The 24,682-nt window shown below is 37.5% G+C and overlaps 1 protein-coding gene across 1 annotated transcript in view; it reads left to right on the top strand.

The window, feature by feature from the left end:
• Positions 1 to 24,682, top strand: part of OSBPL9 (oxysterol binding protein like 9) — a 177,717-nt gene that overhangs the window by 92,198 nt on the left and 60,837 nt on the right. The window contains exon 4 of the mRNA XM_039238149.1: positions 10,408 to 10,484. Within this exon, the coding sequence (XP_039094080.1) occupies positions 10,408 to 10,484 (77 nt within the window). The remainder of the gene's footprint in view (positions 1 to 10,407; positions 10,485 to 24,682) is intronic.

Raw genomic sequence — 24,682 nt, 5'->3', positions numbered from 1 at the left:
CTCTGTTCTGTTTCCATTGGTCTTTATGCCCATCATTATGCCAGTAAGCCTCCAATTTGAAAATGCCAAAATGAGTATTCAGATGGTGTAAGTGACTTGCTAAGATCAACGCTAGATAAAGGTAGCAAAGCATGGGCTATATTTTCTGGTGCTTAGTTCTATATTCTCATACAGTAAGATTTGTATGTATGTACAATTTGTATACAAAATTTGCCACATGTTTACCTTTGCTTATTCTGTCCTCTTTACCTCCTTTGTCAGTGCCTCCTTCACCACACATCCCTTCTCCCTCTCCTTCTTCCTTTCTATATCCCCTCTCTCCCCCCACGTCCACACCTTTGCCTCTAATTCAGTTTTAAAAACCCAACTGTAATCTCCATGCTCCAGAAGCCTTCCTTGAGTTCATCTCCACAAGTATTAACCCCTTGGGATATGTTCTTGAACTCTGCTTACACTGATTTACTCAGTCATTCTGTATAGTAGCAGTGGTCAGTTTGCATATGTTTTCTCCCTATCACTGGAGTGTATGTTCTACACAAACAGGGACTGGGTCTTATTTGAATCTATGTCCCTAGTTTCTAAACAGTACTTGGTGTTTACTAGCTACTACATAAATGTTGGATGGATGGATAGGAGGATGGATGGATATATCTAATAACTGTGATAAATACTATGGTTAATATTATCAGAGAACCTAAAATCTTACAGAGACAAAATATAAACACGTTGAAAGTGTAAATAACAGTGTTTTGAGTAGTATAAGATTAAATTTTATGGGTAGTCAATAAATACTTGTTCAGAGAATAATTGGATGATGCATTGGCACTTAAGGAGAGAAAGGTCACTGCTGTTGGACTAGTTAGGTAAGACTTCCTCGAGGAGAACTAGGACTTATTCTGAGGCATGCGAGGTTTAGATAGATGGAATGAAGGGTAGAGTCCATGTTAAGGCTTACAGAGGGAAAAAGTATTCAGTGAACTTGAAGATAATTTAGAGTGTTTAAAGGTCATTGAAAAGATGGTTTGATTCATGTAAAACAAGCACAAAATGGAAGATGTGGAACGATTTTACTGTGAAACAGGGAGGTTAGGTGAATTCTGTAGGATATGGTAGAATTTTGAGGTTTTTAAAAATAGAAATAGCATTTCTTTAAAAAAAATTTTTTTTTAAATGTTTTATTTATTTCTAGGAGAGAGAGAGACAGCGTGAGCAGGGGAGGGTCAGAGAGAGAGGGAGTCACAGACTGAAGCAGGCTCCAGGCTCCGAGCCGGCAGTCAGCACAGAGCCCGACGCGGGGCTCGAACCCACGAACCGCGAGATCATGACCTAAGCGAAAGTCGGACGCTCAACCGACTAAGCCACCCAGGCGCCCCTTAAAAAAATTTTTAATGCTTATTTAAAAAAAAAATTTTTTTTAAATGTTTTATTTATTTCTAGGAGAGAGAAAGAGAGCGTGAGCAGGGGAGGGTCAGAGAGAGAGGAAGTGGCAGACTGAAACAGGCTCCAGGCTCTGAGCTGGCAGTCAGCACAGAGCCCGACGCGGGGCTCGAACCCACGAACCACGAGATCATGACCTAAGCGAAAGTCGGACGCTTAACCGACTAAGCCACCCAGGTGCCCCTTTAATGCTTATTTTTGAGAGAGAGAGAGAGAGAGAGAGAGAGAGAGGGAGGAGGGGCAGAGAGAGATGGAAACACAGAATCTGAAACAGGCTTCAGGCTCCAAGCTATCAGCACGGAGCCTGACATGGGGCTCAGACTCACGAGCTGTGAGATCATGCTGTGAGCTGAAGTCGGAGCTCAGCTGACCGAGCCACCGAGGTACCCCTAAGCAGCATTTCAATATTAGCTCAATCTGAGGTGTGCAGGCTGTGTTGGAGGTTGCAGAATATACACAAGTACTACATTTGTGATGATATTTTGTTTACAGACATAAGACTGTATGACTGTTTGAACCAGCATGTAGTCAGTAGGAACTGAAAGAAAGGATAGAAAGAGGGACTGTATCAAGGAAGAATCTGATGATCCTGGTATCTGATTTCATTTGTGAGGAGGCGGCAGATTTTTGCCATTTGGTGATCTGATGGCAGTGAGAATGACACCTCTTGTCATGCCCTAGCCATTTCTCAATTCAGGCCCATTACAACCATTTCCTAAATGGTGTGGCCACCTTAATTTTTGCACCATTTTTCATTCTCTACAACACTGCCAGATTGATGTTCCTAATATGCACATTAGACCATGTCATTCTCATGCTTGAACTTTTTAAGGGCTGGAATTTCCATTGTCTTAAAGATAAAGTCCATTTGTACTCCTTGGGCTGGGATCCTAATCTTTTGCCATTTCCTTCTCCCCAAATCAATCCAGTGTTCTAGGCACATTTAAGCCAATTTCCCAGATACACCTTTTTCATACCTCAGTGTCTTTGTTGTTGTTCTTTTCTCTTTCAAGATGTCTTTATCCTTCTCTACTTAACAAACTAATTCGTATTCTTTATTCACTTCTTTTGTGTGTGCGGGTGGAGGGCATAAGCCATGTATTTATACAGTTAAATACAAATCTTTCTTTACTAGATTTTGAGCTCCTTGAAATCAGGGTCAGGGCATAATAAATGCTCAACAATTTAATAATAGTTTAATGCTTATTGAGCACTTAACCTTATGTCATTTACCTGTCCAAGTGTTGTATTTACTCATTTAATCTCCGAAATTGTGGTAGGTTATTTTACAAATGAGAACACTGAGGCTTAGAAAGAATAACTTGTGGCAAATTATATGGTTAATAACTAGCAAAGCTCAGAGTTGAACCTAGAGTCCATGTTCTTTAACTCCATATGTCACAGTAGCTTACTATGGCATTCTCTAAATGATGTCTTTTGATGAACCAAAATTCTTAACTTTGATGTAGTTAAATTTATCTTTTTCTGTATAATTAGAAGTTCTGTATCCTGCCTAAGAAGCTTTTTTCTATCCCCAAATTATGATGATATTCTCTTCTGTCTTCTGGAAGCTTTGTTGTTCTTTCACAGTTAAGAATAAAGGAATCACCTGGAATTAATTTTTGTGTATAGTAAAGGTAGGGTCAGGTTTCTTTTTTTTCCCCATATTGTTCTAGCATTATTTATTGAAAGATTTTTCCTTACTGCTCTTGGGTGCCACATTAGTCCCAAATCAAGTGTTTATATATATGAGTGGGCCTGTTTATGGGTAGTGTTTTGCTTCCTAAGTGTGTTTATCCTTGCTCTAATACCACATTTTCTTAATTACTCTAATTTACATTTGATAGAGTAAACCTTCAAAGAAGGTTTCTCTCTTTTCCAGGAAGCCGTTGCTATTCTTTATCTTTTGTACCATTTTGTATTTTATTTATTTATTTATTTATTTATTTATTTATTTATTTATTTATTTCTAGGAGAGAGACAGCGTGAGCAGGGGAGGGTCAGAGAGAGAGGGAGTGACAGACTGAAACAGGCTCCAGGCTCTGAGCTGGCAGTCAGCACAGAGCCCGACGTGGGGCTCGAACCCACGAACCGTGAGACCATGACCCAAGCGAAAGTCGGACACTCAACCTACTAAGCCACCCAGGCGCCCCACCATTTTGTATTTTAGAATAAGCTTGACAAAGTCCAAAAATGTCTTCTGGAATTTTAATTTGCATTACATTTAGTCTATAGATTAATTTGAATAAGTTACAGGATTGAATTTTGTAGTTCCTGAAGTAATATTTCCATTTATTTATGTCTTTGATTTATCATAGAATGTGATTTTTTAAAAATTTGATACAATCTTATACTTAAAGAAAAGTTGCAAGTGCAGTACAATCTCCCTCCCAAACTGAAAGTTGCTAATTGAATGTCCCATTTTTTATCCCATTTAAAAATATTTTTATTTAAAAAATATTTTAAAATGTTTAAATAAAAATGTTTAAAAAATATTTTTAAAATATTTCCTGCAAATAAGGAAATAACATTGATGTTTTAATGCTTTCTAATCCTTAGACTCTGTTCAAAATATTCCAGTTGTTCCGTTGAAGTCCTTTATAGCAAGAGGATCTGGTTCAGCATCACATTTTACATTTAGTTATCATGTCTCTTTTGTCTCCTTCAGTCTGGAATGGTTCCACAGTCTTTCCTTTCCTTGACTTTTATGATCTTGACACTTTAAAGATTTTAAGTAATCTCCATAATCCATTGTAGAGCTTAAACTCACAACCCCAAGAGTCTCATGCTCCAGTGATTGAGCCAGCCAGACACCCCTGACCTTGACACTTTGAAAGGTTATAGGGTAATTATTTTGTAGAATGTCCCCCAGTTTGTTTTTTTCTGCTGTTTCTTCATAATTTGATTTAGATCACCTGTCTTTGGCTCAAATATCACAGAAATGATTCTGTGTTCTTATCACAGGGTTTCAATTTATCCCATTACTGATGACATTTACTTTAATCATCTCATTAAGGTGGTATTTCCAGGCATTTATTGTTAAATTTAATCTTTTTCCCATATTAATTAATATTTTGTGGGGAAGTATTTTGAAGCTATGCCAGTATACCATTCCTCATCAAACTTTCAGTTTATATATATATGTATATAAAATCACTAGTAATATAGTTTCCTATTTTACTCAACAGACTGTAATTCTTTACTATCATTATTTATTTTGATGCTCAAATTGCCCTCAATTTGGCCACTAGAATTCCTTTTAAGCTGACTTCTGTATTCTTTTGACATGTCCCTGTAATTAATTAGTATGTAATGAGTATTTCCTTACTTTCTGGCACAAAAAAAATATTTCCTTACTCCCTTACTTTCTGGCACACACAAAAAAAGATTCTAGGCTTATTTTCTCCCTCCGTGTCCTAGTTCTATAATCAACCGTTTTTCAAAGAAGCCCTGGTATCTCTTAAAGGAGAATGGCATTTAGAAATCAACACCTTGTTTTAGGCGTATTTGGTGCTGTTAGGTGTCATGGGACCAAGGCCCTCTCATAGCTAAGAAACATAGAAATGTTATATACATGCATGTGCATCCATGTCCATATTTCTATATATATATGTATATGTATATATATTTACTTATATATTCAAAACCATGGGTTCATACTGATACCTCCATTTCCAGTCTCACACCCCAGAAATCATTCTGGTTTCCTTACTATATTTGTAACACTATTTTCCAACAGTGAGAAATCCTTTATCCTTGTTAATGTTTACTTACCTGGCCAATTCTTCCATATGTAGTTTCCCATCATTACCCACTTTGTTGTGTGAATGTCATCCTTACGCCACTCAACTTTGGAAACCTTGTGCCAGCTTGACTCTGTCCCCTGCAATGTGGACTCCCTTTTCACCTTTCTTGACTTCTTCTTGGTGGACTCTTCCACTGTGTAGGTTCCCTCTTCATCCATTGGTTGGTTGGGCAATAATCTTATGCTCTCTCCTTACAAATAATCCATTCTATAATATTTCATAATCACTTGCTAAAAAATAGGCATAAAAAGACAATGGTTATGGAGTGCCTGGTGGCTCAGTTGGTGAGTGACCAACTCTTTTTTTAAATTTTTTTTTATAGTTTATTTTTATTTTTGAGACAGAGAGAAACAGAGCATGAGTTGGGAAGGGGCAGAGAGAGAAGGAGACACAGAATCTGAAACAGGCTACAGGCTCTGAGCTGCTAGCACAGAACCCGATGCGGGGCTCGAACACACGAACTTTGAGATCATGACCTGAGCTGAAGTCGGATGCTTAACCGACTGAGCCACCCAGGCACCCTAATGAGTGGCTAACTCTTGATTTCAGTTCAGGTCATGATCTCACAGTTCCAGAGATCAAACCCCATATCCGGCTCCATGCTGACAGCATGGAGCCTGCTTGGGATCCTTTTTATCCCCCTCTTTCTGCATCTCCCTCCCTCTTTCTCCCTCTCTCTCTCTCTCTCAAATAAATAAACTTTAAAAAAAGGCTATGGTTGGGGCGCCGGGGTGGCTTAGTCGGTTAAGCATCCGACTTTCGCTTAGGTCATGATCTCGCGGTTCGTGGGTTCGAGCCCTGCGTCGGGCTCTGTGCTGACTGCCAGCTCAGAGCCTGGAGCCTGTTTCAGAGTCTGTGACTCCCTCTCTCTCTGACCCTCCCCTGCTCACGCTGTCTCCTCTCTCTCTCTCCTAGAAATAAATAAAACATTAAAAAAAATTTTTTTTAAAAAGACTATGGTTCTTTTAAAAAAATTGTTGCTTCTGATTATTTATTGTTTTAAATTTAAATGTTCTTGCTATTCACATTCAAAGTTCAAATACATGATTAAAATATGTGCCTAGAGTTATTACCAAATATTGATAACACCATTTGGTTGAAATACATTGCATAATATTTCATATGATATCCATATATCATTTCTACTAGTCCTATTTTCTTTACTTAAATCCAAGTTAGATAACAGAGTGTAATAATGATTTCAGGAATACAATTTAGTGATTCATCACTTACGCATAATATCCAGTGCTCATCTGAACAAGTGCCCTCCTTAAACCCCCTTGCCCGTTTAGCCCATCCACCCACCCAACACCCCACCAGCAATCCTCAGTTTGTTCTCTGTATTTAAGAGACTCTTTTTATTTGTCTCCCTCTTTGTTTTTATATTACTTTTGCTTCCCTTCCCCTATTTTCTTTTGTTTCTTAAATTCCACATATGAGTGAAGTCCTATATCTGTGTTTCTCTAACTTATTTTGCTTAGCATAATACACTCTAGTTCCATCTACATTGTTGCAAATGGCGAGATTTCATTCTTTTTTATTTCTTAGTAATATTCCATTGTATATATACATATATACCACATCCTCTTTATCCATTCATCAGTCGATGGACATTTGGACTCTTTCCATACTTTGGCTATTGTCAATAGTGCTGCTATAAACATTGGGGTAAATGTGCCCCTTCAAATCAGCACTCCAGTATTTTTTGGATAAATACCTAGTAGTGCAATTGCTTCATTGTAGGGTAGTTCTATTTTTAATTTTTTGAGGAGCCTCCATACTCTTCCAGAGTGGCTGCACCAGTTTGCATTCCCACCAGCAGTGCAAAAGTGTTCCTCTTTCTCTGCATCCTCGCCAAGATCTATCGTTGCCTGAGTTGTTAATTTTAGCCATTCTGACAGGTATGAGGTGGTATCTCATTGTGGTTTTGATTTGTATTTCCCTGATGATGAGTGATGTTGAGCTTCTTTTCATGTGTCTGTTGGCCATCTGGATGTCTTCTTTGGAAAATTGTCCATTCATTTCTTCCACCCACTTTTTAATAGGATTATTTGTTTTTTAGGTGTTGAGTTTGTTGAGTTCTTTATAGATTTTGGGTACTAGTCCTTTATCAGATATGTCATTTGCAAATATCTTCTCTCATTCCATAGGTTGCCTTTTAGTTTTGTTGATTGTTTACTTCACCGTGCAGAGGCTTTTTATTTTATGAAGTACCAATAGTTATATTTGCTTTTGATTCCCTTGCCTCAGGAGACATATCTAGTCAGAAGTTGCTATGGCTGACGTCAAAGAGGTTACTGCTTGTGTACTCCTCTAGGATTTTAATGGTTTCTTATGTCATATTTAGGTCTTTAATCCATTTTGAATTTATTTTTGTGTATGGTGTAAGAAAGTGGTACAGTTTCATTCCTTTGCATGTTCCTGTCCAGTTTTCCCAACACCATTTGTTGAAGAGACTGTCTTTTCCCCATTAGATATGCCTTCCTGATTTGTTAAAAATTAATTGACCATATAGTTGTGGGTTCATTTCTGAGTTTTCTATTCTGTTCCATTGATCTGTGTGTCTGTTTTTATGCCAATACCATATTGTTTGTTCACCACAAGTTATATTGTTTGTAATATAACTTGAAGTCCAGAATTGTAATGCCTCCAGCTTTGCTTTGTTTTTTTCAAGTTTGCTTTGACTATTCAGAGTCTTTTGTGGTTCCATACAAATTTTAGGATTGTTTGTTCTAGCTCCGTGAAAAATGCTATTGGTATTTTGATAGGGATTACATTAAATGAGTAGATTGCTTTGGATAGTGTAAATATTTTAACAATATTTTTTTCTTCTGATCCATGAGCATGGAGTGTCTTTTCATTTCTTTGTATCCTTTTCAATTTCTCTTATCACTGTTTTAAAGTTTTCAGAGTACCAGTCTTTCACCTCTTTGGCTAGGTTTCTTATGGTTTCATATACTTACCATTTTTCTCACTCCATTCTTTCTTGCTGCTATCACCTTCCATCAGACATTATTCATGTACACATGGAGAATACCTTTCCAGAAAATTTTTAAGTTTATTTACAGAGACACAGAGAGAGAGGGAGGGAGAAGGGGCAGAGTGGGGGAGGGGAAGAGAATTCCATTCAGGCTCCACATTGTCAGTGCAGACCCAGACGTGAGGCTTGATCTCACTAACTGTTGAGATAATGACCTGAGCTGAAATCAAGAGTCAGATGCTCAATGGACTGAGTGATCAAAATGCCCCTCAAATTTTCTTTAATGAGTGACTGCTGGTGACAAATTGTTAGTTTTTGTTGGTCTGAAAATGACTTTATTTCATCTTAGTTCCTGAAGGACATTCACCAAATTCTAGATTGGAAACTATTTTCTTTTATCCATTAAATATAGTACTCTGTTGTCTTTTGGTTAGCATTGTTTGAGAGTTTAGCTCAATTGTTTACCTTTAAAAATTTTTTTTAACGTTTATTTACTTTTGAGAGACAGAGACAGAGCATGTGTGTGGGAGGGGCAGAGTGAGAGGGTGACACAGAATCCAAAGCAGGCTTCAAGCTCTGAGCTGTCAGCAGAGAGCCTGATGCAGGGTTCGAACTTGCAAACTGTGAGATCATGACCTGAGCCGAAGTCAAACGCCTAACTGAGCCACCCAGGCGCCCTGCTTACCGTTTTAAAAATATTTTCTATCCTTTTGACTTACTGTCTTTTGTTCTGATAAGTTTCTTTTGATCTCTCTTCCACTTCTCTAATTGTCCTATTAGTTGATATATTCTGCTGTTAAACTCATCCACTGAGTTTTAGTTTTGCTTATTATGTTTTTTTTTAAAGTTTATTTGTTTATTTTGAAAGAGAGAAAGTGAGAGTGGGAGGTGGGGTGGGGGGGGGGAGAGAGAGAGAGAGAGAGAGAGAGAGAGAGAATCCCAAGCAGGCTCTGCACTATTAGTACAGATCTCACAAACTGTGAGGTCGTGACCTGAGCCAAAACCAAGGACTGGATGTTTAACCATCATAGCCAAGCATGTGCCCCAGTATTGTCTTTTGATTCTCACTAATGTGTAGGTTTGTCTCCTTATATACTTGGTTATCTGTGCTTATATGCTAGACATTGTATCAAAAAATTATTTATAGATATAATTCAGCAGTTGAAATGATGTTATCTTCTTACGGAAAAGATTTTTGTTTGCTTTTGCTAGCTAGGTACCTAAAACATGGGGCTGTTTTAATCCATTCTGGACATGAAGATTTTTCTTTGTCATTCAGAACTGAGCAGTTATCTTAATTTAATTGTTTTGGTCCTTTTTTTTTTTTAATGTTTTATTTATTTCTGAGAGAGAGAGAGAGCATGAGCAGGGGAGGGTCAGAGAGAGAGAGGGAGACAGAATCTGAAACAGGCTCCAGGCTCTGAGCACAGAGCCCAATGCGGGGCTTGAACCCATGAACTGTGAAATCATTACCTGAGCTGAAGTCGGACACTTAACCAACTGAGCCACCCAGGCACCCCTAATTATTTTAGTCTTAATGCTTCTATTAAGTGTAGCTCTATGGCACCATAATTGAAACATGACTTAGTTACTAGAGACCTCACCATTGGTGGGTCATGGTTTTCAACTTTTGGCTTGACAAGACTTTTTTTTTTTTTAATAGACTATTTCTTAAAAAGCAGTTCTAAGTTCATAGAAAAATTGAGCAGAAAATACATAGAGATCCCATATAGCTGCTGCCCAAACATACTGACAAAGCTTTTAAGTACATTGCTCAGTCTACTATTTGTCTGGTGGAATTTACGATTCCTCAGGAGAAAAGTGGCCTTCAAAATAAGGCTTATCTTCTAGATGTTTATCTTCTAGACTGTGGCCTGTTATTTCTTTACTACCTTGTTATTTTCTGTTGTCTCCAACCAGTTATTTTTTAATAATTATTCCAGCTTTTCTTGTTGTTCTCAGTGAGAAAGCATGTCTTGCTATTGTTGAGTATGAGTATAGTTATTCCCTTTGTTACAAATTGCTGCAAGTTGATTTGCATGTTTAGAAAGGAAGGTGAACCTATTAAGAAAATGGTACAACTAAAACCTCTCCTATTAGTGTTAAGGTTTAAAATTTTTACTTTAAAACATGAAACTATGTCGTAGAAATTAGCAGTTTACTTTTTATAATCTTTTATTTTAGCCCGTGATGCTGATGAACGAGAGAAGTGGATCCATGCCTTAGAAGAAACAATTCTTCGACATACTCTTCAGCTTCAAGTAAGAATCTTTACATGGCTTCTGGATCATTCATTAGTTTTTGTTTGTTTATTTTCTGTTTTTTAAAATAATTGTGATAGGATATAATGAAAGTTTCTTATTTCTGAGTTGCTTATTCTTTGCTTGATAGTGTTATATTAGTAAAGTTATGTTCCTTTTTTTCTGCTTTCTTTAGGGTAAAATACTGATTTTTATTTAGAAATAAGACAGTTCAAATTAAAAAAATAAATAGTATTGGTGTAACTGAATTATGCATTAATGTATGATAATGTATGATAATACATAAGTGCTGATAAGTTGATATGCTTTTCTTGTTACTGGATTTGGTAGTTACCATATGTGTTAGGTAGTGCTCTTTGGGATGAAAATAAAAGGGAAAAAAAGACAAATTGGTTTAAAAAAAAGTAAACCTAGCTGAGATGTGGTTTGAAATAGACACTTAAACAATGTCATGAGGACACAGATCCACCATTTCTATTTCTAGGCTTCATTTCTTCTGGAGTGCCTTTATTTTTAGATAAGTTCTTTTTGTAGTAGTACGATGGTTGCAGCCTCTCATTGTTGAGATGTATAACATACTATCAGGAAAATACTGTAGGAACTCCAAGTCCACAGAAGGCTGTTGTTATTTCTGGACCATAGTAAGACCAATAGGATTTGTGCTGATTACCTTAGCTCCAGTCATTTTCTTAATCCTGACCAATCACAATTTCCAGCTCCACTCCTAGAGCTGTGCTGCTATCTGCTTCACCAGAAACACATTGCTGATAGGATAAAAGATGGTCTCTACCAAACAAAGTCATAATAGGGAAAAAGATGGTAGGTGACAAAAACAACAAATGTTTACTCCACCATACTGCAGATAGTTTTCCAAGTTCATTCTTAAGTGAAGGAGCTTACATTGTGGTATTGGAGGATTTTGTTTTAATTATTTTGATTTATAGGGTTGAGTTGTAGAAAACTTGACATTTTATGACTCTTTTTTCTCTACTGATTTTTGTCCTGTACCAGGAACTGGCTTGATCAGACAAGGTAGAATATAGGGCATCACAAGTCCTACAAGATGGAAACTCCCCATCACCTGAAACTGTTCAATTAGAGGCTTAAAAAACATTATTCAAGGATGTGGTTATTAAGAGACTATAAGAAATGAATATGGAGTTGAACTAGGAGATCTGTAAGTTATTTTTTGAGCTATGCTTTTTAAAAACAATATAATTTCTGAAGGCTTTCTTTTAGGCAGTTTTATAAGTGACTGTGGCATCGTTTTAGGATATTTGTGATTCATTAGGAAGACAAATGTTTTAAGAATCATGTTAACCTGAATGTGGCAGATGAGATTCCCTCCGTTGTTGGTGAGACTGATATTCAATTCAAGTCTCTCTGTGATCTGTTCTTAACTTGCCTTTCTAGACATTTCTACCATTATACCTCTATATCAGCTTTTTACTAGAGTGCTGCTGTTTACTTACTTTGCTTTGAACACATCTTTTCATTCTGGTCTCCACATTCTTGTACATTATGTTCTCTCTGAAATGCCATCTACCTCCACTCTGTCTTTGTATATCATGGCTTTTCTTTAAAGCCCAGTTCAGAACTGACCTCTTGGTGGAGCCTCTCCTAACTGACCTTTCCCTCCCCATCCCCTAAACTCAAAGTGATCTCTTTCCTTCGAATGCCAGACTTGTTGCACAATTCACTGAGTTCTTTTTTTTTTTTTTTTTTGGTTTATTTTTTTAAAGTGTGTGTAACTCCAGCCTCCCCAATTAGGATGCAGACTTCTTAAGGTCAGGTACCTTAAGTTTGATCCATTTTTGGAATTTCTGAGCTTTAACTCAGAAGAAGTAACAAAAAGAAAAGAAAAATTTTTGTCTTAGACTCTGATAGCTTTGATATTTTAAAATGCACGTAGTACAAGATAATCTATATATATATTTTTAAATAAAGTTAATATACGCAGAAGATAGGACATTTAGAAATATGTAAGTAAATGTTAATTTGATTGGCAAAAAAGTAAAAATCCTCCTCCCAGAGATAGTGAAGTGTGGTGAAGAACTCTGGAGCCAGAATGTCTTGGGTGTATCCCAGTGCCACCACTTACATTTAACTCTTTACATTGAACTTAGTCTCTCTGAGTTCTACTGTACTCATCTATAAAATGAAGACAATAAAAGTACCTACCTTTATAGAATTGTTTTGATGATTGAATTAGTTAAATGCCAATTTGTTGGAATCATTCCTAGCTATAGCAAGAACTTGATAAATGTTAGGTATGATTACTAATAAAGCAACTACTCTCACCATTTCTACTCGCAGTACCTGAGTAGTACCTATTCTAAAGAGTGCTCAGTAACTGTTAAATGAAGAAATAACTGAAAGAATTAACGAAGAAACAGATGATATATAGGTTGCTTTTCCATTGCTGTTTATCAAGTGCTTTAAGATATATAGTGTACTATAGGCACAATGGAGTAGGCACTCATTGATCTCTCCTACAAATGGGCACAGGAGAAGGCATTTACATGTCTTCTTTTTCCATTGAATTTCATCTCTCCTTTAGCCATCACACTATACTGCTTTGGCCTTGTTACTGAGGGCTGCACAGCCTCCATAATACTCAATTTCAAAGTGTTTTCTCTTTGACCACAATTTTCTTACCTTTACCCTCTTCCACTGTACTTCTTCTGAACTTCTCTTATTTTGGTCTGGGCTGTACTCTGTTTTTCCTGGCCATTTAATACCTTTCTAATTTTGCTTATGTCATCCTCCCATGTAGACCTTACGCCTGCTTCTTCAACACTAATTTTGCTATCACCCTTAGAAATTCTTGTAACTTAATGTTTTGTGCTGTGTACCATTCTGGTTTCCATTCCCCAGGGATCGAATTGTTTGGTTTCTCTGCCTCTAGTACCATTAGAGGTCACAAAATTGAGATGGCTGTATTTAAATTTTGTCTAACTGTAATTGGATTTCTATTTAACAGTCTTCTTATTGACTCCTTGATTTTCAATTAAATCCCCACAGTGAAATCTTTTTATTAGTGTTCATAGCCTGCTCCCTTCTTTATAGAAAAAGGTCTCACTGCAGTAGTTCTTAGTGATTTCACCTGTACTTTCTTTCTTTGCTTTACATATTTCAAAGAAAAATATTCTTACTTTCTCAGAGTTAATACTACACCCATACTCGTGAATGTATGATGTTTTCTTTGAGACTATGACCTGACTTGCTCTCCCTCCAGTAGCCCTTACCATTTTCATGGATTCAGCTAAAACTTCTGTATAGGTGACTCTTCCTTACCTCTCACCCACCCTTTTTCATATATATCTTTTCATATTTAGTTTTAGTCCTACACTCTTTCCTTTTGGATTTTGCCAGTTAGATGTCCCCCTGGAACTCAACCTAAACATGGCTAAAACTGAGCCTGTCATCTCCTTCTTCTTCAAACCCCGCTCTTTATCCCATTTTCTGTTTCTGTTAATGACAGTGTTATTCTCTGAGCCATTGAAGTTTGAAAGTTGAGAGTCCTTTTAAGTGACAACTTCTAACCTGCCAAACCAGGTGTGTGTGTGTGCGCGCGCGCGTGCATTTTGTCTTTTCCTTCCTTCCTTTTTTTTTTTTTAAGTAGGCTCCATGCCCAGTATAGAGTTTGAACTCATGACCTTGGGATCAAGAGTCGGATGCTCTACGAACTGAGCTAGCCAGGCACCCCAATGTCTTTTCTTTTTAATAGAATCGCTCGTAAGCCTCTGCTCACTTTGACTACCATGTAAGTTGCATCTTGCTAACTCTATTTCTGGTGCCATTGTAATATTCTTGAATTTATTATCTTCATCTTATAAAAGAATACCTTTAATAATGACCGTAAGGCATCTATAACTATGAAAAATCTGTAATGATTTAGATTTGCCTGTAAGATGAAGTAAAGCTTTATTAGGGGATTTCTGGCTCTTTTTAATTTGACCCCAACCCACCTTTCTACCTCCTGTTCCTATGTGTATCTGATGCTCCACATAGAAATCTTTTCTGGTTCCAGGCTTCTACTCGTGCTACTTTCTCTATGTCCTCACCATCCCTAGTCCTCAAATTTGCCTCTGGAAGGTTAATTCCAGTTGTTCAAGAGCCATTGCACATATTACCTCTTCATTTCATCTCTTTCTTCACTATAATAAAAAGTAGTCTCATGCAGTCATTCTGGAAACAGTATGGAAGTTCCTCAAAAAGTTAAAAATAGAACTACCCTATGACCCAACAATTACACTACTAGATACATATCCAAAGGTTACAAAAATACTTATTTGAAGGAGCAAATGCACCCCAATATTTATAGCAGACTGTCAACAGTAGCCAAATATCGAAAGAGCCTAAATGTCCATTAGCTAATGAATGGATAAGACACACACACACACACACACACACACACACACACACTGGAATATTATTCAGCTATCAGAAAGAATGAAATCTTGCCATTTGCAACAATGTGCATGGAACTAAAATGTATTATGCTAAGCAAAATAAATCAGAGAAAGATAAGTACCATATGATTTCACTCATGTGGAATTTAATAAAACAGATGAATATATGAGAAGGGAAGGAAAAAAAAATAAAAACAGAGGGAGGCAAACCATAAGAGACTCTTAACTATAGAGAACAAACTGAGGGTTGCTGGAGGGGAGGTGGGCATTAAGGAGGGCACTTGTGATGAGCACTGGCTTTTATATATGTAAGTGATGAACCACTGAATTCTACTCCTGAAACCAAAGCTCTGCCATATATTTCCTCCCCATGTCTGACTTGACCTCTTGAGCTTGAGCATATTCATAGCTTTCTGGTCACTTAGAGTTATAGGATTAAGTCTTATTTTGGATTTTAAAACTGTTTTAGGTTAAGAAATTCTAATTCAGCCCTGTACCAAAATGTTAGTTTCTTATTCAACTCAAACTTTTCCTGATTACTCCAACTGAGGACTGAGGAACTTGTATTGGGAGGAAGGAAAGGATTCATTTTTTTCACCTCTCTTCTTCATAGGCCTTCCTTCTGAATGAGGGAAAGGATATGAAAAGGGATTACAGGAAAAAAAACAAAAACAGGCCAACTCTTATATGACTGATGACTTATATGTGCCAGGTGCCTAAATACTAGATTCTTAAATTGGGGTTCCTCAGGGAATTCTTTGGACATCCTCCCATTGGGACATCTCATGCTACACAATTCATTGACATAGGCATTTTGTTATTTGCTCTCTGACTAACCACTTGCCTCCCTTCACACCCCAGTTCTATTTTTGGCAGAACGTTTAACATTCTTTTAATTCTTAATACTGGATCTCTTTGTGGTAGAAAGTAGCCATCTTAAGAAGGATTCCATTATCCTTCTACCTCACCAGGCTGGTCCCTGGGAAACTCATGCATCTTTGACACAACAAACTCTAGTTGTAACAGCCACTCCTACTAAGACCCCTTTCCATTGTCCTGACTTAGATAGCTCTAATCATACTTCTGCCATCCAAATTTATTAGATAGGAAAAAAATATCTAATTCAGTGGTTATGCATGTCCCCATATTCTAAGGAGTACACATTAATTTCTTTTTCTCCTTACTTTACATCTATTCCATGAAACCACCTGCTGATTTAGTTCCTGAATAAATATCCAAACATGGAGGAAAAAAAAGTAATCTCTTACCTCTTTAACCTCTTCTCTAATTTCCCCTTCTATGTAACCCATATAACATTCTGGTATGTAGTAATAACAGTAGCAACTAATATTTGAGTATTTCTTATGTGTCAGAAACTGTGTGGGCTTTACATGCATTATCTCTTTTAACAGTACACTATTATATAATTCATCTCCCATTTGGGATTGTAAGTTTCATGTGGTGAGAGAGAACCTATCTTTTTGGTAGTATTTTTCTCTTAGTACCTATGTGCCTAGCCCACCAGGCACTGTCTGACTTGAATATGGTTTAAGAAGAATTATATTATAGTAGAAAATCTGTAGAGCCAGGCTTATCAGGACTTGGGTCCTGGCTCTGACCTCTAACTGGCTGTATAATGTGGGGTAGTAAGTACTTAATTTCTTTTAATCCTTAGCTGATCTTCAAAGGTAGATATAAAGCCTCAATAAAGTTCTGTTAAAATGTTATAATATCTCTAACATATACCTTATATGTAAAAGGTATTCATAAATATTCCATTCTTCCTTTCATTCTAATTTACTGTAAATTCATCTAGGATCTGTTGTACCTTTTCCCTTTCCTTCTGTCTTTCCTCTTTTCTTTTCCTGGTTTTCCTGTTCCTCTGTGGGTATCTTTTGTTTTCTTTAAGTTTATTTGTTTATCTTGAGAGAGAGCACGCATGAGCAGGGGAAAAATTCCAGTGTTTAAAATGTTATATATATCATGTTATTTAATATTTTTTTTAATATATATTTTTTTAAATTTATTTCTAGGAGAGAGAGAGACAGTGTGAGCAAGGGAGGGTCAGAGAGAGAGGGAGACACAGACTCTGAAATAGGCTCCAGGCTCTGAGCTGCCAGTCAGCACAGAGCCCGACGCAGGGCTCGAACCCACGAACCGCGAGATCATGACCTAAGCAAAAGTCAAATACCTAACCGACTAAGCCACCCAGGCGCCCCTCATGTTATTTAATATGGGTTAACATTAAGCTAGGCATAAACTTCTTAGAATTAAAATTTTATAGAGCTAACTATACATCCAAAAGAAAGTTGCAAGTTAAATACAAACAAAATACAAAGCAATAAAATATAAATTAACATTTATTTAATGTGATGAATGATATTGGCTTGTAAAAATGGGTCACTACTTACAATGTGAAAATGGTACTGACAGGGTATAGATTCTTTTTAAGTCTGACATGCATACACTGCTGTGGATTGTGATAACTGTCATCTTGCCACTTTTCTCTGTTCTGACTACTGGGAAACCATTTGTACATCACATCCTATGAGGTTATTTGACCTTCACTTCACACCATATGTCTTTTTCTTAGTCAAGGCTCTTCTGTGACAAGTAATAGTCCTTGGTGCCAAGTTGATCACAAACAAAAATGGACAATGAAATAAGTTGGTACCACTGGATTTAAGGTTGTTACTGAGATGATTCAGTTTGTGGTTAGATAGGTTTTATATAGGTTATCAAAAATGAAAACATAGGGGGTTGTGGTAGATACTTTTTTAGATTCCAGTTTAAAAACCTTAATGTAGATGTTTAATTGAGTAGTATAGACCTTTACATTTTTACTTTTATGCTATAAATTAGTTGATATTTAAAATTTTTTCATACTAAATGGCTTCTGTGATTGTTGTTTGGGCCAAGAAATTGGGCTGTAATTGTGCTTGTCTGTATAACTGTATGTAGGCCATTGTAGACTGTATCTTAGGTGGTTATCAAATTGGAATGTCATTGCTACTGTCTTGCAATTTTTAAATTTTTGCCCTTTACTATTCATTCACTGTCCATTGACTTTGATCTCAAGCCCTTAGAAAGGACATGATACCTAGTGTAAGAATATGGCTGAGGAGAATAGAGAGAGTGAATAGAACCCTCATCAGAAATGCCATTGAATCTATGGGTAAAACACCATTATACACAAAGGAAATGTGATAGTAGTCAGATTGCAAATCATTATTGAAGCGGGAAAAATAATAGAGCCAGTATAGAACCATTATGAAGTCTTTTTTCAAAACTAGATACTTTAGTCAGTTAATTACATACCTGCCAAATTTAGTATTTAAGGTATAATTTGGAATAGTAGCTGAGAAATTAATCTCTAGTATTAGGATACCTTAATTCTACCTTCTTTTCTGTAATGTCTCATGTCTAACTGGGTAGCTACAATTAATAGAAATCTTTTGAGTACTATTCTTGAGTGTTAAGCCACTTCACTGAAGATTAGCTTTTTAAACATACATTTCAATTTCTTAGTATATAAAGATCTGTTTACTAGCATTGTAGTGTTTCTCCTGCTACCTTAGATTTTATTTTTGTATCATGTAGAAAAATAGATGCGTTTTGTTTTTCTCCCTTGAAACTCTTTGTTTCCCAAAGAAAATGACTGCGATATAGATGTGTCCACCTTTTCCATTGGTGAAGTGGTATGGAGAAGTAGCCAGTTTCTTGGGTTTCCTATAACAAAGAAAAATTCCCCTAAGGGCGGTTGCCGTAGTCATTACTCTTACTGAGGGCAGATAATCTCTGGCTCCCAAATTGGTATTTTGGATTCTAGGATTCATAATTTTATTCAATTTTGTTGTCTAGGTGGTAGCCTGTCTATCTTACATTCTTAGGAAACAAAAACAGATGGTCCAGGGGCGCCTGGGTAGCTCAGTCATTTAAGCATCAACTCTTGATTTCAGCTCAGGTCACGATCTCACAGCGGTTGAGACTGAGCCCTGAATCCCAGCATGGAGCCTGCTTGGGATTCTCTCCCTCCCTTTTCTTCTGCTCATGCACACTCTCTCTCAAAAAAATTTAAAAAATTAAAAATTAGGGAAAAAAAGAACAGATGGTCCAGTTTTATAGCTGCTGAAAGTCATTCCTTTAACTACCAGAAATTTATCAGAACTGTGTTTTTATGGAACTCTTAGATTTTATTATATATTTTCCTGCCTTCTCTGTATAAAAAGATTTAAAATTTTCTAAAAATAGTGCATGTTCAATTCAGAACATACGGAGAATACAAAAAAGGTATGCATTTGGTAAATACCACACACTTTATGTGTTCCATGAACTGTACTAGTTGTAGAGGATATAATCGTGAATAAATGACATGTTGTCCCTGACTTTACAGAGCTCAGTCTAGTATAAAGTAGAAAATAAAAATAATGAGGATTGAAGTTTTAAGAAATTATAATAAAATAACGACATAAGTAAGACATGCTTCTAAAAAATTTAAAATATATAGAAGTATATAAAATAAAAGCATTAGTGTTTCTCACACCTTTCTTTAGAGATAAACACATAGTTCTCATTTGTAACTTTTAATTTTTTTTTTTTTTGAGAGAAGGAGATTAAGAGAGCAAGCATGACTCAGGGAGGGGCAAAGAGAGAGAGACACAGAATCCAAACAAAGTAGGCTCCAGGCTCTGAGCTGTCAGCATAGAGCCCAACGTGGGGCTTGAACTCACAGATCGTGAGATTATGATCTGAGCCCAAATTGGATGCTCAACTTACTGAGCCACCTAGGCACCCTGGCAACTCATGTGTTTTTAGTGAAATCTACAAGCTGTTTCAGAAAAAACTTAAGTGACCAATGCAGTATTTTATGTTTAAAAATTGGGCACTAGTAGCTAATACAAGCTTTAAAATTAAATAGTACTAAAGGGCTCATACAGAAAAACAACAGCCTACTGTCTCTCTGCTTTCTCTGTTCTGCTTGCTATACTAGACATTTTCAGCCTTTTTAGTTGTTTAGACTGCTATTTTCATAGTATAATACCTGGTATTTCATTCATTTAACAGACATTTATTAAGTACATGTCAGTCCCTGTATTAAGGAGATACTAAAGATATATTGGCGAACAAAGCAGTACACTATCATAGCCATTGTGTGGTTTATGAAGGGTGTTTATTCCTAACCTTGAACCAAATAATTCTTTTGTTTGATAATGCACTGAGAATTGCAAATAGAATAAACTTTTGGAACATGGTCACCCTGACCACGAGATAGTATAGACTGCTTCTGCCATATGGCAAGTGATGTTTTGATTCCATATGACCAAAGTTTCTATGTGGAAATGTATTGGTTGACTTTAGTTTTGAGACTTTTGTGTACTAGTCAAATAGTGGAGCAGCATATCCTTCTTCCAAGAGTTGTCTTTTAATATTATCTGTTCTAGTCATTTGGCCTGAGTTGCAAAGCAAATTCATAGGGCAAATACGAATATAAATGTAATTTATATGTAAATATAACTGAGCCCTCTAGCAGAATATTTTTGAAAGTAGTGCATGAATTCTGTCTGGTTAAAATTTTCTTTTCATCTTTTTTTTTTTTTTTTTTTTTTTTTTTTTACAAATAGTTTATTGTCAAATTAGTTTCTACATAACACTCAGTGCTCATCCCCAAAGTGCCCTCCTCCATGCCCATCCCCCCCTCCCCCCCACATCCATCAGTCCTCAGTTTTTGTCAGCATTCAAGAGTCTCTCAAAATTTTCTTTTCATCTTAATGGCTGTAGATAAAATTGGCCTGTTTTTTGCTTGACTTATTGTCTTTTGAAAGACCCTCTCATCCTTAATCTTAAGTGTTTTTATTTTTTTTTCAGGTTGTTTTTTGTACTCCTTATTCATCCTATTGTATTCTTCTTTATCTTGAACAAAAACAGAAAAAGCACTAATAATAAGCCTTAGTTATGTAGTTCACAGATAAATATTGAAAGGGCGCCTTGGTGGCTCAGTGTTGGGCATCCGGCTTCGGCTCAGGTCATGATATCACAGCTTGTGAGTTTGAGCTCCGCGTTGGGCTCTGTGCTGACAGCTCTGAGCCTGGAGCCTGCTTTGGATTCTGTGTCCCCCTCTCTCTCTACCTGTCCACCGCTCACTCTCTGTCTGTCTCTCTCTCTCTCTCTCAACAATAAATAAAGAATAAAAAAAATTTTTAAAGATAAGTATTGAAGATTCTTTTATGCATACATTGGAGATCCATTGTTATATATGGGTTTAAGGCATTGGTCCCTTAACTTTCTTCTGAAATTATTTGTAGATGTTTTAAAAAACCACTTGAGTTGCCAACTTTGCTTAGAAGTCCTCTAGTTTCTTGAGAGAAAATGGGTCAAGTTGCCTTGTATCATGTATTTACTTTTTATTTTAAATAGTACATCTTTTATGCACACTAACTTTATGCTAGAATTGGGAAAGTGAGAACTATATGTAACAAATCATTATCTCTAGCATGAAACTAGATGAACAGGAAGACTTTGGACTGTAGCTGTGGCCTCTTTAAATGTGTAACTAGAACATAGAGTTACATATGTATATGTAGTAAAGGAAAAGTCAGTTGTCTTAAGAGACCATTATAACTCATATATTCTATTGCCATTACCCCAATCTTAACACTTAACCTTATTAATAAAAAAAACTAATAATTATCAGGTCCAATAAAATCTTACTAGAATTTTACTATTTACACTATATTGTCAAAAATGATAATGCATTAGATTTTGAAATGACTGACCCATGATGATGATGATAATGATGGTGGTGGTGGTGGTGGTAGTGGTAGATTTGGAGGACACTTTAAAAAAAAAAAAGTGACACTTTGATAGACACTGTTAAGTATGAAGTCACTAATGATGCCATCGATCTTTCTGTCTAGTTGGGGAGATAAAACATAAGCAAATAAAGGACCTGGTAAGTAAGAAAGATATAAATAAGTATTATGTCTCTTATGGGGTCAAACAGTACAGTATATAGACAGAATGAGAGATGGAGGCCTTTTCCCCCTGGCCTAGAGAACTGTTGGATCAGCCAATATTGAATTACATACTTTTGGCTACTCAGGCACAAAACTGCTAGAAAGGCAGATATAAAGGAGAATGTTAAAGAGTGTTAGTGGAAGTTGCTAAACATTGACCTTGTCCATCTGGCAAAATTAATGTATATTTTCTGCATCACTGTTTGATATTTATCATACAATTGATGTTTATTTTCAGAATCTATTAACATAGAAAATCCATTAAACATTTAATATGTGCCACGTATGTGGCTAAATACTGACGATATAATGTTGAACCAAATCAGATAGATCCTTGTGTAATTAAGCTTACAGTCTAGTGGTGTACATAAACATTAATGAAAGAATAATGCAAATAGAAAGAGCAGTGGTTGGTGGGATTGACTGCTTGAGGAGCATAAGGGAAATTTTGGGGTGATAGAAATGTTCTGTGTCCTAATTGTGATTACATGTATGTATACATTTATCAAAATATATTTTGATAAATATATTTGTACATCTAAAAGGGATGTGTTTTATTGTATGTAAATTATCTCAATAAGGTTAATTAAAAAGAATAACTCAAATACATGTAAAATTATAGCTGTGATAAGTTTTGCAAAAGAGAGTTATAGGGGCCATGAGAACATAATAGGAATTCACATAAGTGGGGAGGACAAGATGATGAATAGTAGTAAATTGAAGGGGATTGGTGTCAAGGAGATAAGTGTAAAAGACAGAAATAACAGCCTGTGCCAAGGCTATGAGGTTGGAAAGTCCATGGCACATTGAAGAAATTTTTAAAAGGTCATTATGTGAAATGCAGAAAATGAAGGAGTGGAAGGTGTAAAATGGAGCTAGGGGGGAGAAGCAGAGTTAACTTTGTAAGCCACTGTTAAAAACTGAATTGTATCCTAAGCACTCTGGGGAGCAGTTGAAGTTCTGTAATTGGATGTGGTAGGTGGTAAAAAGGGAGTAATGAATTGGTTTTGAAAACCAACTACTGTGGCTATAGTGTTAAGAATGAATTGGAGGAGCTAGGGTAGATTCAGGAAGTTTATTACAAGAGGCCTAGACCTATAATTGAGTGGTGGTAATGGAAAGAGGTGGACAGAATTGAGAATGTATTGAAGAGGTAAAAATGATGGATTGAAGGTGGAATGAGAGAGGCATCATGGATTACCAAGTTTAAGGCTTACAGATTAGATTGGGCTGTAGTGATTTTCATTTACCGATATAGAGAGTGAGTACTGGAAGATCAGGGTTTTGAGGGATGGGTGTGGGGGAAAAAGAGATTGTGTTTTGTTCTGGGCATTTTGAAAAAAAAATTACATTAAATAAACTGTAGGTATCTTTAACATTGGGTGCAGCAAGCATTTATTGAGCCTTCTGTGCGTGCACACTATGCTAGTTGTAGGGGATAGCAAGAGAGCTACAAAACTTAGGTGCCTAAGAATTTAGTAGTTGCAGATATATAAATAACCAGAAGGAAAATTGGTAAGAGAAAGAAAAGGGCATTGCCCTCCGGAGCAGTAAGTTGATCATTTATGTCTTTGATTCCCTGCATTTTGGATAATTAAGGTCCTCTAAATCCGAACTTTTGATCTAATTTGAAATTATGCCATTTGGTTTCTTGAAGCATCTTCACAAGCCACCTACATGCCTTATGGAGCTGTGGCATAACAGCAGGCCTACGTTGTTTCCTGTATTAATAAAACAGGCACCCATGCTTCTGTTTATTGATGAAAGATCTCCTCCCCTCCACTCCTCTCCCCAGCCCTGCACGCGACACAAACAACTTTGCGGAAGTAAGCGAAAGCAGCGAGAAGAACTTGGTTACACAGCTGCCAGATTTTTAGATAGTGAACCAGAAGTCGGTGGGTGTAGGTGGAGCAGTTTTTCGTCAGTAAGGAGTCCTTCTCCAGTCGCCACGTTATGGGAATTCCTGGGGCTAAAGTTCTGAAGCCAGGCAGAGCTTCCTTGAGCAGTGACCTCCCTTTCCTGAGAAGGGCGTGGGCTCAGCCGGCAGCAGCTGCACATCTCGAAGCATAGGTCCTGCTGCAGGCTTTGGTCCCCAGCTCACAGCCCCCAAGGCGAGCCCCGGGCTCCGTGAGGACGCAGCCTGTGTTGGGTCTGGGCTGGAAGGAAGGGGGCCAGTCTCTCCGGTGCTACTTCTGTTGTCGGTTCCTCGCGTGAGTGGCCCTCTCCCTCTCGCCTCTCCACCCAAAATTGGCCTAATGACCAATCATCAGCCGCTCACCTCTTTTACAGCAGGTGACCCATGGCCAATCGCCAGGGGTTTCTTTGCCAGGAGCCGCCAGGGCCAGCCAATCGGTGCGGCCCCCAGGCCCTGATGGGGGGCGGGGCAAGAGTGGGAGCGAGTAATGGGGGGTGTCCCGGGGGAGCAGCGGAACCAGAGTGGACCGACTTCGCTGCGTTGTGGGGGATACGGACTGGGGGAGGAAAAAAGGGGTGCTTGGAAGTGGCCCCTGGCTCCCTCCCCTGGAGGCACAGAGGTTGGGGGCCTTGGCGAATGGCTTTCTTGCTGGCCACTTGCGGAGTGAGTAGACCCAGAGGGTCTGGGAAAGGGGCCGGCCCCCACCCCTGAGTCCCCGGGGTCCCTGCTGCGTCGGGGCCGGGCCGTGGGCGCGAATGTCGCTCTCTCCCTGCCTCCTTTCCGCTGCCCTCTGGGGTGAGTAGGACAACGTGGCCACCGAGGCCCTCTCTTCTCGGGGAGCTCTCCTCACTTCTG

Source organism: Hyaena hyaena, unplaced genomic scaffold (assembly GCF_003009895.1).
Source record: "Hyaena hyaena isolate Hyena2069 unplaced genomic scaffold, ASM300989v1 scaffold_5, whole genome shotgun sequence".
NCBI classification, from domain to species: domain Eukaryota; kingdom Metazoa; phylum Chordata; class Mammalia; order Carnivora; family Hyaenidae; genus Hyaena; species Hyaena hyaena.
This window is presented reverse-complemented; position numbering and strand designations above follow the sequence as displayed.